Source organism: Manis pentadactyla, chromosome 1 (assembly GCF_030020395.1).
Source record: "Manis pentadactyla isolate mManPen7 chromosome 1, mManPen7.hap1, whole genome shotgun sequence".
Taxonomy (NCBI): domain Eukaryota; kingdom Metazoa; phylum Chordata; class Mammalia; order Pholidota; family Manidae; genus Manis; species Manis pentadactyla.
Window position 1 is genome coordinate 224718476 of NC_080019.1, and position 15051 is coordinate 224733526.

General features: G+C 44.5%; 1 protein-coding gene across 5 annotated transcripts in view; it reads left to right on the forward strand.

Moving 5' to 3' along the window:
* The window catches only part of PRICKLE2 (prickle planar cell polarity protein 2), a 303043-nt gene that overhangs the window by 191768 nt on the left and 96224 nt on the right, over nt 1-15051 (forward strand). Inside the window, exon 1 of one of the 5 annotated variants that reach the window (XM_036877994.2) lies at nt 3958-5307. The exons of 3 other annotated variants lie outside the window; for them this stretch is intronic. In XM_036877994.2, the coding sequence (XP_036733889.1) occupies nt 5060-5307 (248 nt within the window). In that variant the 5' untranslated portion in view covers nt 3958-5059. Of the gene's footprint in view, nt 1-3957; nt 5308-8583; nt 8632-15051 lie in introns of those variants that run through there. One more of the 5 variants, XM_057507906.1, reaches the window with a different exon arrangement.

Genomic DNA, 15051 nt, shown 5'->3' on the forward strand with positions numbered 1-15051 from the left:
GGAGAATCCCTTTTGGGCATTTTTTTTTCCCCTAAGACAGCTCCACTTTGCAGGTGCCTTATTTATCTTTACCTGTAGTGTTTGAGGTCTGTAAGTTTCATTTATTTTCTATATGATTCATGTGGGTTGGATACTGCTGCTTGAAAATTAATGAAAATATGGAATGTTTTCTATTTTCTCTCTTCTGGGGCAAAACAGATGTGACTGATCTCTGGTGCTCCCTTAGGACTCTCATCATTTTTTGATGTTAGGCATCCCTTTACTTTCAGACAGTATAGCTTTTTTGTGCTGTTTTTTAAAATGAATTTACATGACAAAAATAATAATTGACAGCTGTGGTAGTTGTTACCAGGGTTCCCCATTGTCTGTTTTTCCTCCTCTGGGCATACACTTCCCAGACCCCTTGCAGTTAGTTGAGGTCATGGGACAAGTTTAACCTATTTAAGTGATGTCATCCACCTCCAGGCTGAAGCACTTAAAAGCCTTTCCAGTTCCCTCTTCTTTTGCTGCTCTTACCTGGAAATTAGTGTTGAAATCACAGAGACACATGAAGGAAGCAGACTGGATCCCTGAGTCACTGCTTGGAAGGGAGGTGCCGGGAGAGTTTCTGGACCTCCAGCCAACTTTGCACGAGGCAGAAATCAATCTTTGTTGTGTTTGGCCACTGAGATTACAATTGTTACTACACCACAGCCTGGCCTATTCCAACTAATACAATTCCTTGTGAGCCTCCTCTTTCCATTTTAAAAAGGTGATTGGATTTTGAAATCTAAGTGTCAGAGAACTACTCTTAAGTAGATTATATAAAACTATATAAATCTCTCTCTACGTCTGTCTGTCTATATATATTACAAAATATATATGCACACACACAAGACATACACTTTTCATAATAAAATAAATTGAAATGACCTTATGATCTGTATTAGATGAGTAGTTTGAAACCTTACAGTAATTAGGATTTCACAATAGCAGACCAGAAGGTATTAATTCACATCTGTGAGGGCTGGTACTGTCTTTATCTTTTTAAAGTGCTTCTAAAACCAAGGTGCTACTGTTGCTCTGAGTGACCTATGCCCATTCTTAACCATCTCAGTATTCAAAAGCCATCCTTTGGGCCATGTGAAATCCCTCTGTAGTTCATAAAAAATCCATTGCTTCTAATTTTACACCTCTTAGGGAATGGAGATACAAATTGTCATTATGACCATCTTCCTCAAAGCCCTTCACACAGGAGGCACAGCCCTTATTGTCATTTACCCTTCTCTTCTGTAAGCTAAGTAGCTGTGAGTCGCTTATCCTTTCTCCTTAATCTTCTAACAAGATTTTGAGTAATACAAGAATGGACAGATGATTTGATTTTCTAGCACATATGGAGTGGCCTCTTTATCACGACCTGCCACTGTCACATCTCGTACCCGTGCAGATGAGTCTTTCTGTTTCTGCATTTGTGCTAACACCTCTCTCTCATACTGAAGCTCTTCCTCCTGCCTGCAACACCCTCTCTGGCAGCTAAGAATTGACTGACAATTTTACCCATCTGTTCATTTACCACTTCCGGCCTTGCTGTCATGTTTAGTAAGGCTTGCCCCCAACCCCAACCCCTGCATAAAACTGTTTTTTCATTTAAAAAAAAAATTAATCTTCAGCCTGACTCAAATCACACTTGTCCTGATTTCTGATCACCTCAGCCACTATCAATTCTGACTTCCTTGTCTCCCTTCCTATATATACTATATGTAGTTATGGCCATTTATGTAAGTATCTTTTTATTCTATCTAAGTAGAAAGTTCTGAAGGTCAGTAGTTGCATCCATGTCTCTTAGCAAGAGTGTCCTGCATATTATAGATCCCCAGTAAATACCTGATTGAGTTGTTCATATGTATTTCCTGTTCTCCCCCGCCTGCAAGAAGTTTACTGTCATGAATGTGGAATTTGACCATTTTTATAAAAAAGTGTAAGTTTTGTTCCTATTTATCATGGCTCTAGAATTTCCAAAGTTGTTGTTGGCTCACCTTGTCTAATACCTCACAGCATATTTTCTAAAAATCATGAATATAATGGTCTCCAGGATGAAATAATTGTCACAAGGAGTTACTGACTTCTGGATTTTGTTATTCCATAATCTGTGCAAAGATGCTGCCTAGATGCCCAGCTTCCCCGTCAGTAAGCTGTGGCCACAGAGCACATGCTGTGGAAAGGACTTGGGCAACATGCTTTTGTGCCATCCCCCTCCTAACTGCAATTAGACCTTTGAGAACTCTGCACACGTCCTGTCATAACATGCATCACCAGCTACTCTAATTGCTTGCTACTCTAATTGTCTTCCCCTCTCATTTCTAAGCTTTTCTAAGGCAGGGCCCATGTCTGTCTTGGTTCCCATGGTGTCCCTGAGGCCTAACACAGTGACTGACAAATAGTAGGAGTGCATTTAATGAGTGAATGGCTGCATGAATGAATGGATGAAGCATCCAGGTATCCCACAAATAGAGTCGTCTTGTCTATGGTGCGGCCTCAGAGAAGGAGGTCCTGGTGCCTCTTGGTCATTTTTTGCTGCTTTCTTCCCTAAAATAGCAGTTGAAAAGTGTTGGTAGTGTTTCATGTAGGAAGAGCTTGTCAGCAGCACACCCACATCAGGTGAAACCTTGAGCTGTGCCCTAGGAATGGGTGATTTGGCAGTCTTCCACTGACCAGCTCCCTACCACCTTTCAAACTTTGTCTAGGTAACTAATTAATGCCAAAGTTAACAGTGGAAGCATCATTAATTCCACTAACAAGAGTTAACGTGTATTAAATAGTTGCTGTGTGCTAGGCTCGGTGCTTCACACTGAGGATCATTTGATCCTCAAAACAGCCCTGTGAGGGCGGGCACTAATATTGTCCCTTTTGTTATAGGTGAGAAACTCAGGCCCCCAGTCATTGAGTTAGCAAGCCTCAAAGCCAGGGTCTGTCCCCAGGCATTCCATTCCAGATCCTGTGTTATATTATTATGTCTTTTGAAGTTGGTAGCCATGTGTCGCATCTACTCCAGGTGAAGATTCATCTCTTTTCACTTTCTAGTTGCAACTTTCCTCTTCATTGCTAGTCCACTGACAGTGAATCACTTTGCAGAAGTCTCATATGATCATGCCTATAATAAGGACATCAGAGAGTAGCAGACCCATTTTCAGATGAAGAAGCAAGGACATAGAAAGTTGAAGCAATTTGTCCATGGCCACACCAGAGTAAGGTGTCACTGCTTCCACCTGGCTACTGGTGGCCCCAAATCTTTTTTATTAATTTCCTTCTTAAAGGATATTGAGGTCTCAGGGAACCATCCACATCCCCCACATGCTCTGAGTCGTGCATGATGGAGACCTAAAGCAGAGTATTACTCATTCGCTTGCGTTCCATTTCTATTAGCGAAGTTATTCCAGGTCCCATGATTTTCCCCATGAAAAGTCTTCTGTAAACCAGAGAGAAGCATTCTGAAAGAAGTTATTAAGCATTATTGATACAATTACATATAACAAAAGACATAATCTAACTTCCCCACATCCAACAAAGAAATTCATTTGAAGCTCCGGGAACTCCCGCTGGAAAGGCAGAGCTCATCAGAGTGGGTTCTCCAGGCGGGGGAGTGGGCCCAAGGGACCGTGCAGACCACTTTGTCCTCCGGGAAGCTCCCGTGTGTGGTGGCCTGCGCCTCTCCCCAGCCTCCCCAGCCCTCCCTCATGCTCCGCCTAAGGGTCCCTCAGCACTGGCTTCTCACAGCACAGAGTCCAGAATCCTAGTCTGCACTTGCCCCTCGCCCGGCCAGCAGACTGCATAGGCAGCACTGGAAGCACAGTTGGTCTTACATAATAAAAGATGACCATGGAAACACTCAAGAGGATAGAAACAATGGCCATCCAGTAGAATGAAAGCCCTGGTGAATTTTTCTGACTTCATCAAAAATGTAAGAAATAGCTGTTACTTATTGAGTGTACGGCATCGTGTCAATCCTCATTGCAGTTCCCTGCAGTATCTTTACGTTACTGCACTCAAACTCAAACTAGGAGACAGCAGCACTCTATACCCCGTCCCTAGAACAGTGCGTGACATAGAAGATACTTAGCTGAATGAAGAGATGCTACAGATGAAAAAATTAAAGACCATATCTGGCAAGTTACTTGCTCAAGGTCACATCACTCACAGAAAACAAAGTCAGATTTGAACCCAGGGCTACCCAACTCTGTAGAGTTCTTTCTTCATGATGTGTAGTTAGGCCTCTCTGCTGATACAGGGGCATGGAGATTAGAGACCCAGAGATATTTATCCGAGTTCCAGTCTGAGGTCCAAGAAGTGTAGGTTCTGCCCTATTCTTGTTAAGATCCTTGCATTACCTTGACAAAAGGCCTTTCTTCACCCAAAGTCTCAGTCTCCTAATCTGTAAAATGGAGAGATGGAAGCAACGTTCTCTAAGGGTCCTCAAATGCCCCTGGGCAGATTTATGCTTTGTCATCTCTCACGCTCACTGCGAGCCGGAGGCTGAAGTTGAGGGAGGCGGTGGCTAATTCACCACGCAGGCGCCTGAGGAAAGCAGACAGTCGTGTTTTATTTTGGGGATGCACAAAAATTCAAGGATGACATAGTCTCAAGACAGCAAACCCACTGTAATGAAAGTTGCAAAGAAAGTAGAGGCATTTGAAGACTTGACGCAGCTATGGGGGAGGAAAAAAAAGAGCTCTCATTTCACTTCTGGGTTGGTGCAGCATATAATCTAAAACAGGCGCTCAGGTTAGTAACTGGGCCCAGATCTGATCCCGGCACACAAGAGTGCAGCCTTCAAAAAGAAAAAAAAAATTGGCGTGTATCTTTAAAGCCTCTCTTCTTATATGTGATATTTTTGTGCTCCTTTAGAGGTTGCATAGCTAGAGCGATTGCATCCAGCAAAGGCTTTCTTTCCCACCCAGGGGCCTGGGGATTATTGATTTGGAAGGCGAGGCTAATTTACATGTAAATAAATCTTAGCGCCGGGCAGCGGGGACTGGACGTCCAGATGCCGGGGCTGACTTGCTGACGTCACGGCCTCATTAGCATGCGGAGGATGCGAGCACTGCAACAGCGACTTCTCCGCCACCCCCAGCAGCTCCGTCGGCAGTTATTATTAATTTTTGGCCGAGCTGCACATTTCCTGGTTCAGTGTCTTGGGCTCTGCGACCAGCTGACCGGTCGCCTGGGTCTGGCTCGGGATCAGCTGATGACTCTGAAGTTGGGGTCTGTGACTTCCTGCAGAGTGAGAAGCTGGGGTTCCCAGGCTGGCGATCGGATCCAAAGGAAAGGAGGGTAGGAGTCATACTTTTCCCCCTGCTTAGTGGAGCCCTAACAGGGTCTCAATCCCAGCAGTGCTGTTTTCCTTGAGTGAGTGCAGAGAAGCTCGGGCTTGAGCTTGCTGCTGGCTTCAGGAAGGATCCACATTTTGAGAGGGGTTTCCAGAAGATGCGTTCGCTGCCTGTGGTCCTGCTCGCGTTCTCAGAAGCCAGATCCAGGGAGAAAGTGAACTGGGACAATTGACAAGCTCAGAGGGTCTGGCGGAAGCTTCCTCCGACACTGGGCATTTCATCCTCCCAGAGGTAGGTGAGAAATTTATTTGAATTCACAAATGAAATACCAGCGTATTTTCTAGGGAGGATGAGAAAGCTAGCTCTGAAGACTTTGCATGAGGAAGAGGCTATCAGGGCTCCATTATCTTGGCCAGGTGGCATTTTTAGTGGCCCTCTGGCACCTTTTGCCTTTTCTGTGCTTATTGGAAAGCTCAATTGCAAAGTGACATGTCACAGCTGTAGGGAGTCCTCAGGAAACACTTGAGTCTTAGTGCTTGAGAAGCAGCATTTCTCCAAGAGAAAGTGCAGCTGTCTTTAAAAAATATGTAATAAAAGGGGAGAGGGCTTAAAGACCAAACACCTGGTAGTGTTCACGCACAGTAGTCATTTCATCTCAGGGTGTCAGAAACGATTGGAGGCTCTGAGGAACGAGCAGTTAGCTGTGACTTCCAGGTAAAGAAATGGTGCTCGAATAATTTAGATTTAATTTTAGCTAATGCTTTCAGATTAGAAATGGTGACAGAGCTCTAGAATATGACTGCACAGCCTGGCTGCGACACGTGACTCGGTGTGATCTCTACATTTGGTTTCTTGGAGGAGTGTTCACAGTTAGTTTCCCTCATCTTGGTTCCCCAAAAGCCAGTCACAGCATTTCAGATCTGCCATGGAGATTTTGGCGATGAAATAACAGATTTTTAGGATGATTACTCTTTGTTATGTGGTGTTAGAATATGCTTGGGTCTGATGGGAATTTTATGAACCACAAATAATCCTGGTGGGGCCAAATCACACCAGGGTAAAGTGATCTACACCAGATGCAATGCCATCCTCCAGCTGCAAAAGCAGAGCTTTTGTATAATTTAGACATGTAGATTATTTCCCTAGTGAGAGAGTTCTGCTTCCAGTCAATGTATCCGTGAGCACTGTCAGGGGAGGGCCCCAGTGTGCCGTGAATATATGGACATGGACTGTCATGTACCAGAACTGTAGCTTGGAAGGCTGCAATTCGCTTTGCTTGAATATCTCTTCCTGAGAGTGTTTTAAACCATCTCAGTGAGACCAAAACTAAACGCAGCAGCCTGGTCTCCTTGCTGGAGGCCAGATTGGCTGCTCAGAAGGCTTGCTGCTGATGGCTTTCACAGATGGGTCACAATGAGCGTCCCCGTGGGCTCCAGAGTAAGTCACAACTTTGACAGAATTACCATATTTTGGAAATTGGGATCTTAATCCCTCCTTGAGTGCTTGTAAAGGTTTTTGTCTTTCCATCAAATGCTCTTTTCCCTTCAGGAATTCTTTTTTGGATGTGAAAATTAAAACATAGTTGGCTCCACTGGGCATTGCAGTCTATATACAGCCATGGGGCAGCCAGAAATAGTAGAATAGCCTTGTTTGGAATGGCAGGTTTGGAAAGGCTCACCATGAAATGTAGAGGGAGAAAATGTAAATACAGGATGGATGATGCCTTCATGGAAGCTTAAGGAACGAGAAGGGAACTTAGAGGACAGGTAGTAATGGGATGGTGTTTCTCGAGGGCTCACACTCTGGATTCAGAAAGTGCTGAAGGTACTAAGATCCACCTCTCTGAGCACTGATTCCTGCCGTATAATGTGGAGAGCAATCAAACCTATCGGCAGGGCGGTAGGTGTGAGGATTTAATGGCATGATGTAGGGAAAGCACCTAGCTCAGTGCCAGCCGCGTGGTGAATGCTCAGTAAATGTTAGCTATCTGGATTGTTGTTATGGTCGTCACTGTTACCTTTCTTATCATGGTTACTGCATGTTGTTACTCAAGACAGCCCACTGAAAAGACATTTGACTAACATTCATTTTTGTGCAAGGCGGTTTGGCTCACAGAAAAGATGCGATCTCCAGTTGCTGTGATGTCCAAATCCATTCCCACTCAAAGAAACTTTCCACCCTACTGATTGAGTTGGCAGAATAAAGTATATGATCCAGGGTTAAGGATCTTGCCGAACAGCACAGCCGGATGGCATAATGAAAATCATTTAGCCCTTGCTGGGGGGCTCAGGCATACTTAAAAAAGGCCTCCCATTTTGGACAGCTGACAAGTCACGTATAAAAGGCTGCAGAGTCCAAATTGGAATTGAAGCATTTTCTTCTCCATCCTAAGAGGCCTTTGCATATGTGCTTTACCTGCTAGTTGGCCCCCTCAGAAGTTTCAGGGCTGAATTTATGTCACCATATGGGTGACTTCAGCTTGTAGGTCAGCTGTTAAGAGAAAGGAATGAACCTTTCCTGCCAGTCTGCCTGTGAGCTGGTCCTCTCTGCTCTTGGCTGGTCTCCACTGATGTGATATGTCCTTGCAGACTTGAACCCTTGCCTCTTCATGCTGCATCCTTCAGTCACACCATCGGATGGCTCTCTTTCAGCCCAACATCTTTCTTTTAAAAGTAGCTGAAATGCAATGCCAATGCAGGGGTTTAAAAGATGAACTGAAAGTGGATTAAAGGAGCCAGAGGCTTCTAGCATGAAATTCTTTCTCAGGGAACTCAGAATAGAGAGTTGATCCTTCCTGGTTGCTTCTGGTTTTGAGCAAAGTTGTGTTTTGCATGGAGAATTGTACTTACATCTTGAGAACCACCCACCTCCATTGCCTTCTGATTGACTGTGTGATCTTGGGAGAGTTGCCTGACCTCTCTGAGCCTTGGTTTCCTCATGTGAAAACTGGAAATAAATTCCCCTGGGCTTATGGGGATTGCTGCGAGATGATGGCTGCGAGGCCCATGCCCAGTCCCTGGTACTTGGTGTTGGACTTTCCTTGTTTCCTTATGGTACTGTTGACTTTCCTATTTCCCATTTAATTCCAGCCTGCAGACAACAGGGGGGAGTAGTTTCAATACTCATTTAAGAGGAAACTGAAGGCCAAAGAGGGACAGTAGCGCACCCTAAGTGACATATCTGGGGCCAAATCCTGGCACTGATCTGCGTCGCTTCTGTTACCCGACAGTTCCAAAGGCAGTGAGTGTGAGCAGCGCTCTTCACCCCCCCACTCTGCTGCCAGCCTTGGATGAGCAGAAACCTCTTTCTTCAGAAGCCCCAAGCCAAGGTATTCTCTGTTCTTTATTGTTTTCAAACTCACGAGACTCAAAATGCTCTGTCCTTCAGACAGGAATTCTGGGTGGCGTTGGTGTCAAGGACTTTGTTTTTGTGTCTGAATGCCCACTGATGCCTCTCTCTGTACACTCTCTCCTTGATCGCCATGCGTACAGTTCAGGTAACTGCCGGTCACTGTGAACTGTAGCAAACTAATAAGCTTGGGGCCTAGGCATTGGGAAAATCTGTTTTCCTCACTGATATTCTTGACTGGCATTTGTCACTTTGCTCTCGTCCCACCCTGTAAAGATTTTTAATGAAACATTCTTGATTTTAATATCTTGTCCGTGTGTGTGCGTGTGTTTGAATGAAGCAGAGAAGAAAATGTTGGCTAACATCACACCGAGTTGCCAGCAACGTGAATCTCCAGAGTCTCCCTGGGGACCCGGCCAGTTGAGTTTGGGGTCTTGGTTTTCTGTTTTCTTCAGTCTGTTGTTTGAGCAGTTCTTTGTCTGACCTCTGAACCCTGGAGGCTTGCTTGTTTCATTATTTCCCTGGGGACAAGGCAGAGGGAGAAAGAAGCGAGGGGAGAGAGAGCGGGAGAGAGAAACTGGATGGCAGAGTCAGGAGGAGAGGAGGGGGATGAGGCGGCCCGGAGAATGTCTGAGCGATCCCCAGTCTGCCATGGACGTGCAGAGCTGGCGACGGTTCCCTTTGGGAGAGACAAGAGCCTCTGTCCTCCTTCAGCGGGTAGTTTCTCTCCCCATCTGTCCTACAGAATTCATAGTGCAGCCATTTTAAGTCCTAAAAGCCTACTCGTGGCTAAACATGAACGCTCTCCACCAGAGCATCATGGACCATTTTGAAAAGTGCATTAATTAAAAAGAACTCGTTTCAAGTATACTGTGAGCCTGCCTTTCCTTGCTGAGTGCAGAGGGCAGACTTCCAGCACACGTTTGGCCGTAGTCTGTAAAAATCAAGTTGGCTGAACCGAAGACTCAAATTGGATGGGAGCTGACACAAAAGAGGACTTAACAACTCTGTAAAGGACACAGAACCCAGAGACATCACTGGTTGGAAGTGGGGGCATCAAGGAAGGTAGGGCTGGCCTCATCTGGGAGTGTCACCACAGCTAGCCTTACGCAGAACGGCGGAAGAAGGCACAGTGGTCAGTGGTGGTTTCTGGCACCCGCCTCCTTCCTGGTGCTGGCATTTGAGCTGCTGTATGTAAACCATACTGAGGCACTGGAGTGATCACGAGCTCCACTGACCCCTTGTGATGTGCAGCCTGGCTGGCCTGGTGATAGAGGGCTGACTTGTGCCGGGCCGGGAGCGCCACTGGCCTCAGGCTCCCTCACCCCACTTTGGCGTCTTAAAAATCAAACCTTCAAGTGCTGTCCAGCCCCATCCAGGGTTAAAAGTAACTGGGACAAGAGTTCTTAGCATTTCATTTCAGCTGGGCAGAGTGCCATTTTTCCATCTCTTTTCTTGGCATCGATTCATCAGTTGTGAGTCCTAAAAGATGCTCGTTCATGAAAGTTCTAGAACCTAGCTAAGAGACAGCTACACTGTGGTCACAAGGTTCAGGGTAGCTGTTAGCATATATGCAAGTTCATGTTTTGGGTGTCCATGTGTCTGTGTATAGACTGTGTTAGTGTTTGTGTGCACATATAGAAAAAGTAATAATTATCATGTACTGAGTACCTCCTCTGTACTAACATGACAGATGCTTTACATTCCATGCCTTATAAATTCTTACAGCAGTTGTGCAGCTAGGTATCATTAGCTCTGTTTAATAAGGGAGAAGCTAAGACTCAGAAGCTAAGTAACTTGGCCAAGGTTACACAGACAGTAAGGAGCACAACTGGGATTCAAACCCAAGACCACCATCTTCCCAAGCCTGGAGATATCACCACTCTAGGCCTCGTTACACTTTTGACTATAATGTCTTCTGTGAATGTCTTTTCTTGCCTTGTAGATCTTCTGTATGGATTCCTCATTTGAGAAATACTTCATTATTTAGTTGTTGAATTAAAATCCTTTTGGTTGATATTTTGGCAAAAAATTGGGGACACCAGAAAACAGCATGGTGGTTTCTTTGACTATGGCTTTGAATGTGGCTTTTAGAATGGAAAAGTGAAACTGGTTGGAAAGTTGGTAGGACACATTGAGATGAGGAGTAAAAGCTCCTGGCCAATGGAAGCCTTCTGTTGGACTAGAGGAAGCATGAGGAATTCTGCTGGGCTGACCTTGTGGTCATGAGCAAACCCAGTTGGAGTCTTAAGAGAGGGGCCCTACTTGTTAGCTTTTGATCCCTGATCACGTGCTCATCAGGTCTAACTAGAATTTATGTTTGCCTTTCTGAGCCATGGTTCTTTCATCTCTAAAATGAGCACCCTGAATCTAATGACCCTTAAGTTCTCTTCTAGCAATGACCTTGATGAGTGTGAACTTTCAGAATGAACTCAGTCTTGTCAATGAAGGGGTCTGATTTGTGCCATCTGCTTCCCTTGGGCAGAGAACTAAAAGGTCAGGCTTTATATCAGAACCTGGCCTCTCTGTGTTGTGAATATGTGCTGGAAAATGAGACGCTATAACCCTCCAGAGAATGACTCAGAGCCTTCTGGAAAAATACCTGACCTTTGGGTGTTTCACACTAGTGCAGAGGGGGTGCATGCATCCCCCAGTGTGTTGGAGCTGCTCATTCACACTCAGAAGCCCTCACGGCTGTGATAGGTATGCAGGCGTCCTGCACAGTGCAGAAGACCCAGGCTTTTCCAGTCTAATGTATACGCACCTGGGGTGTTGCTGAAATGCAGACTCTGCATTTTTAATAAGCTCCCTTGTGATGCCGATGTTGCTGCTTATCAACCTATTTATAATAGGCATCAAGTGCTCCACAGGAGAGAAGATTTGACTAGATTCGGAAGGCCCAGGTTCGAGTCCCAATTGTATCATTTCTTATTTGAGTAAACCTCAAAGAAATTGCTTGGCTGCACTGCGACTCAGTTTCTCCTTCTGCAGAGTAATAAGAAAATAACATACAATGACTGTTCACAGTGTGCCAGGCACTGTGCTCAGTATTTTACGTGCTGTATTTTATTTAATCCTTATGATAACCTTATGAGGTAGGATCTGTTATCTGCATTCTACAGGAGCTAAGCTCAGAGAGGCTAAAGAACTTCCCTGAGGTAACACAGCCAGTAATGGCCAAGATGGGATTTGAAGTCACACCACCTGCCTCTGGAGGCTTCACAACTGTAGAGATGATGGATGTGTAAGATGGGAACTCATTTCTGTCTGTGAGTGTATGTGTGCATGTGTGTGTGTTACACAAACCTACCCCATAGATACATTCATTTATTTTTGCATGTGTACTTATAAATATTTAGGGCACCTGAAATGATAAGAAGTAGATATTTCCCAGATGAGCTTATATTGTTTTTTAGGTTAAAAAATGTCCCAGTTCATATAAACTAAATTCAAATGCTTTGTGAAGTTTTGAAGAACACAGGTGTTTGCTCTGTTGTCTGGGTGGTTCTGTTGGGGGTGGGGGGAAGTGTCAGCTAAAAGGAGTGGGAGGTTCTGGTTATTCAGAGTCACATCTCGGTTAGTGTTCAATTTTGTTTTTGCAAATTTGGACAATATATCCTGTCACTTTTCTGCCTTAATAGGAAGAGCAGGGTTACCCAACTGAGTGTATCTTGTGATTCAGGGCATGACCACCATGTAAATGATCATCCTGAACGTGAATTCCCAGTGAACCTGTCTTGCAAGTGGAAGTCATAAGAGATCAATGGTGAGCATGCTCTGAGTTTGGTATCTGTCCCCTGACTTCACTCCAGGCTGTGATCGGGCAGGATAAACACACACTTCCTTCCTTCTGTTATCCCCCTAGAAGCTTCTATTTGAATGACAGAGGAAATCTCCAGGGGGCAAGGGGAATTATTTTTATTTGTGCACCCATGGTTGAACCCATTCTTAGAAATGTCCTACTCATAGTATTAGTAGGGCAAATCACTGGTACCTGCATCCCCAGACCCCATGCCTTGCCCGTTGCAGACTTCGCTGATCCCACGCCACACGCTTTTTGTCAAGCCCCAGCAGCACCTGAGAATCCTTCCCAACACGGCCCTCCAGCCTGTACTCGTCACTTGTAGTTGGCCCAAGAGATTTAGCTTACATGCCATGTCCCCCTTTAAGACACGGAAGCTGTTTCTCTTTTCAATTTTGTAAAGATGTATTAAACACCTAATTGCTTAGGAATGCTGAAAAGAAATTCTTTTTTCCACTTACTCTACATTTTATTATTCCTCCCAAAAGTAGATGACCTGCAGGCTTACTGAAAGTATTAGTTGAATTTTTGGTTAATTAAGGCCTTGATAGATTTTCTCTCCTTCTCTGGGATATACATCCTGTTGTTCTGATTAACTCCTAAGGTTCTTGTCACTTTTCATTATAGTGATGGAGCGGCTTTATCCAGCTCTCCTTCTGTCGTGCTCCTAGAGGAATACCTAATCTTAGAATGAACTGTTTTATGTAAGCATCCACTGGGCAGTTCAGCCATTGGTCAGGTGGCCAGTGCTTATGGAGTGGCTGCTTTTGGCTCAGCAACTGGGCAGCACTTAGCTAAAGCCCTCCCCTGGTCACGTACCTATCAAGATTCAGGAGTCCAGTTAAATTACTACTTAAGTCTACTGCTTGTATTTGCATGCATCATCTGAGAAGTCACCTGGAAAGCCTGTCAACGCTAGAACTTGCCACCAATTGGAACCAAGAACACCTCACCCCAACCCCCTCCCATATTTCCCGTGCAGGCTGGGCCACAGTGAATCACCTCAGGAAGCAGGATGAAGATGGCAAGCCAAGAATTTGTATGTTGCACTCTCAACAATAAGAGCTTGGGTTCTTGCTAGGATGGCTTCTGGACTGTGAATAGGTGGGAAGCAGACCTGATCGGCGGGGTGGGCTTGATGGATCAGACTAGCTTGAGCCTGCCTGCCTTTCACTTTGTCAGTCTGGCCGCCTAACCTGACGCTTAAACGCCAGTGTGGTGCACTTGCCCTTACCATGCTTGGGGATTGTTTTAAATCCTGTGCCATTGAATTGCTACCATTCAGCATCCTAAGCCATATCTATGATACCACATGGCTATTTTGAACATTTAAAAGAACGTTGCAGGGAGTGAGACACAGAACATCTGCAAGATACAAGGCACTGTCTCTAGCCCTGTAGGGAATATTGAAGTAGACCTTGTACACGTCTCCAGTTCTCGAAGCCAGCTGTTTTCAGCTTGGAGTCCATGAGCACCAAAGGACCAGCAAAGATTGATCAGCTTTTGAAATTACATGCAGATTTTTCTGTGAATATGTTCATTTTTTAAAGGGAGGGGAATCTCACTTTTTAGCAGATTTTTAAAGGCATAAAGTCACCCAAAAGGTAAAAGAACTGCTGAATTGGAAGGTAAAATGTCAAAATATATCCAGAAAAAGGTTAACATGGGACTGGAAAAAACTATCCTTAACTGCCCTGTGGAAATGCAACGCTGTTCTCCCTGGTAACCAGGAGCAAATGTTAAGCTCTGTGAGCTGGAAGGAGAATTTCCTGGTTCTCTTTCCATTTCACAGGTGGGTAAGTCGTCTGCAGTCTCACATGGCAGGCCTGCAGGATACTGGTTTCTTCTGTGTTTCAGGTACTTTTTATTGTTCACTTAACAATTTTTGAACATTTACTTTGGGTTATGGAAAGGGGATTCAGTCTTTTTGTATTCAAAGCATTCTTTAAAATATTGGACATTTTGCAATGCGTTTAATGGGATTAAATTACAGTTAGGGTGTGATATCTCAGTCATTTCAGCAGTAAATGTAATTTTTTCTGCCCTCACCTTCCTCTTTTGCATACTTTCATTTAACCCAGGAAAAAGGCAGTCTTCCTTTGGTGTGGTTTTGATGATCAACTACTGATCATATACTTGACTTACATTTTTGGCATCTTTGTAATAAAAATATACATTTTCAGTTATTGCAAAAATAAATATAAAAAAATGAAAATGCCATACATTGAATCATATCTTGTTTGTTTGTGCATAAAGGCTTCATAAACTGCCAAGGCAGATGCTGAAAAAAATCTACCTGAGGTAGGCGTTAGGGATTTGAGATTTAAAGAACTACCTATCAAAAGCTTATTGTTGTGGATTCAAGGCAAGTTCCTGGACCTTATGGAAATTCTATTATAGTGGGAAAACTGTATAGTAGACGCAGCAACGAGTAAGAGAGTTTCTGACAGTGACAAATGTTAAGAAAAAAGAAAATTAGGGATCCTAGAATGGAGAGTGAGCGAGAAGGGGAAGTGGGCTGTTTGTTGTAAGGTCACTGGTGGAGTTGTCTTTGAGTGAAGACATGAATGGTGCAAAGTAGGCCAGTCCATAAAGAGC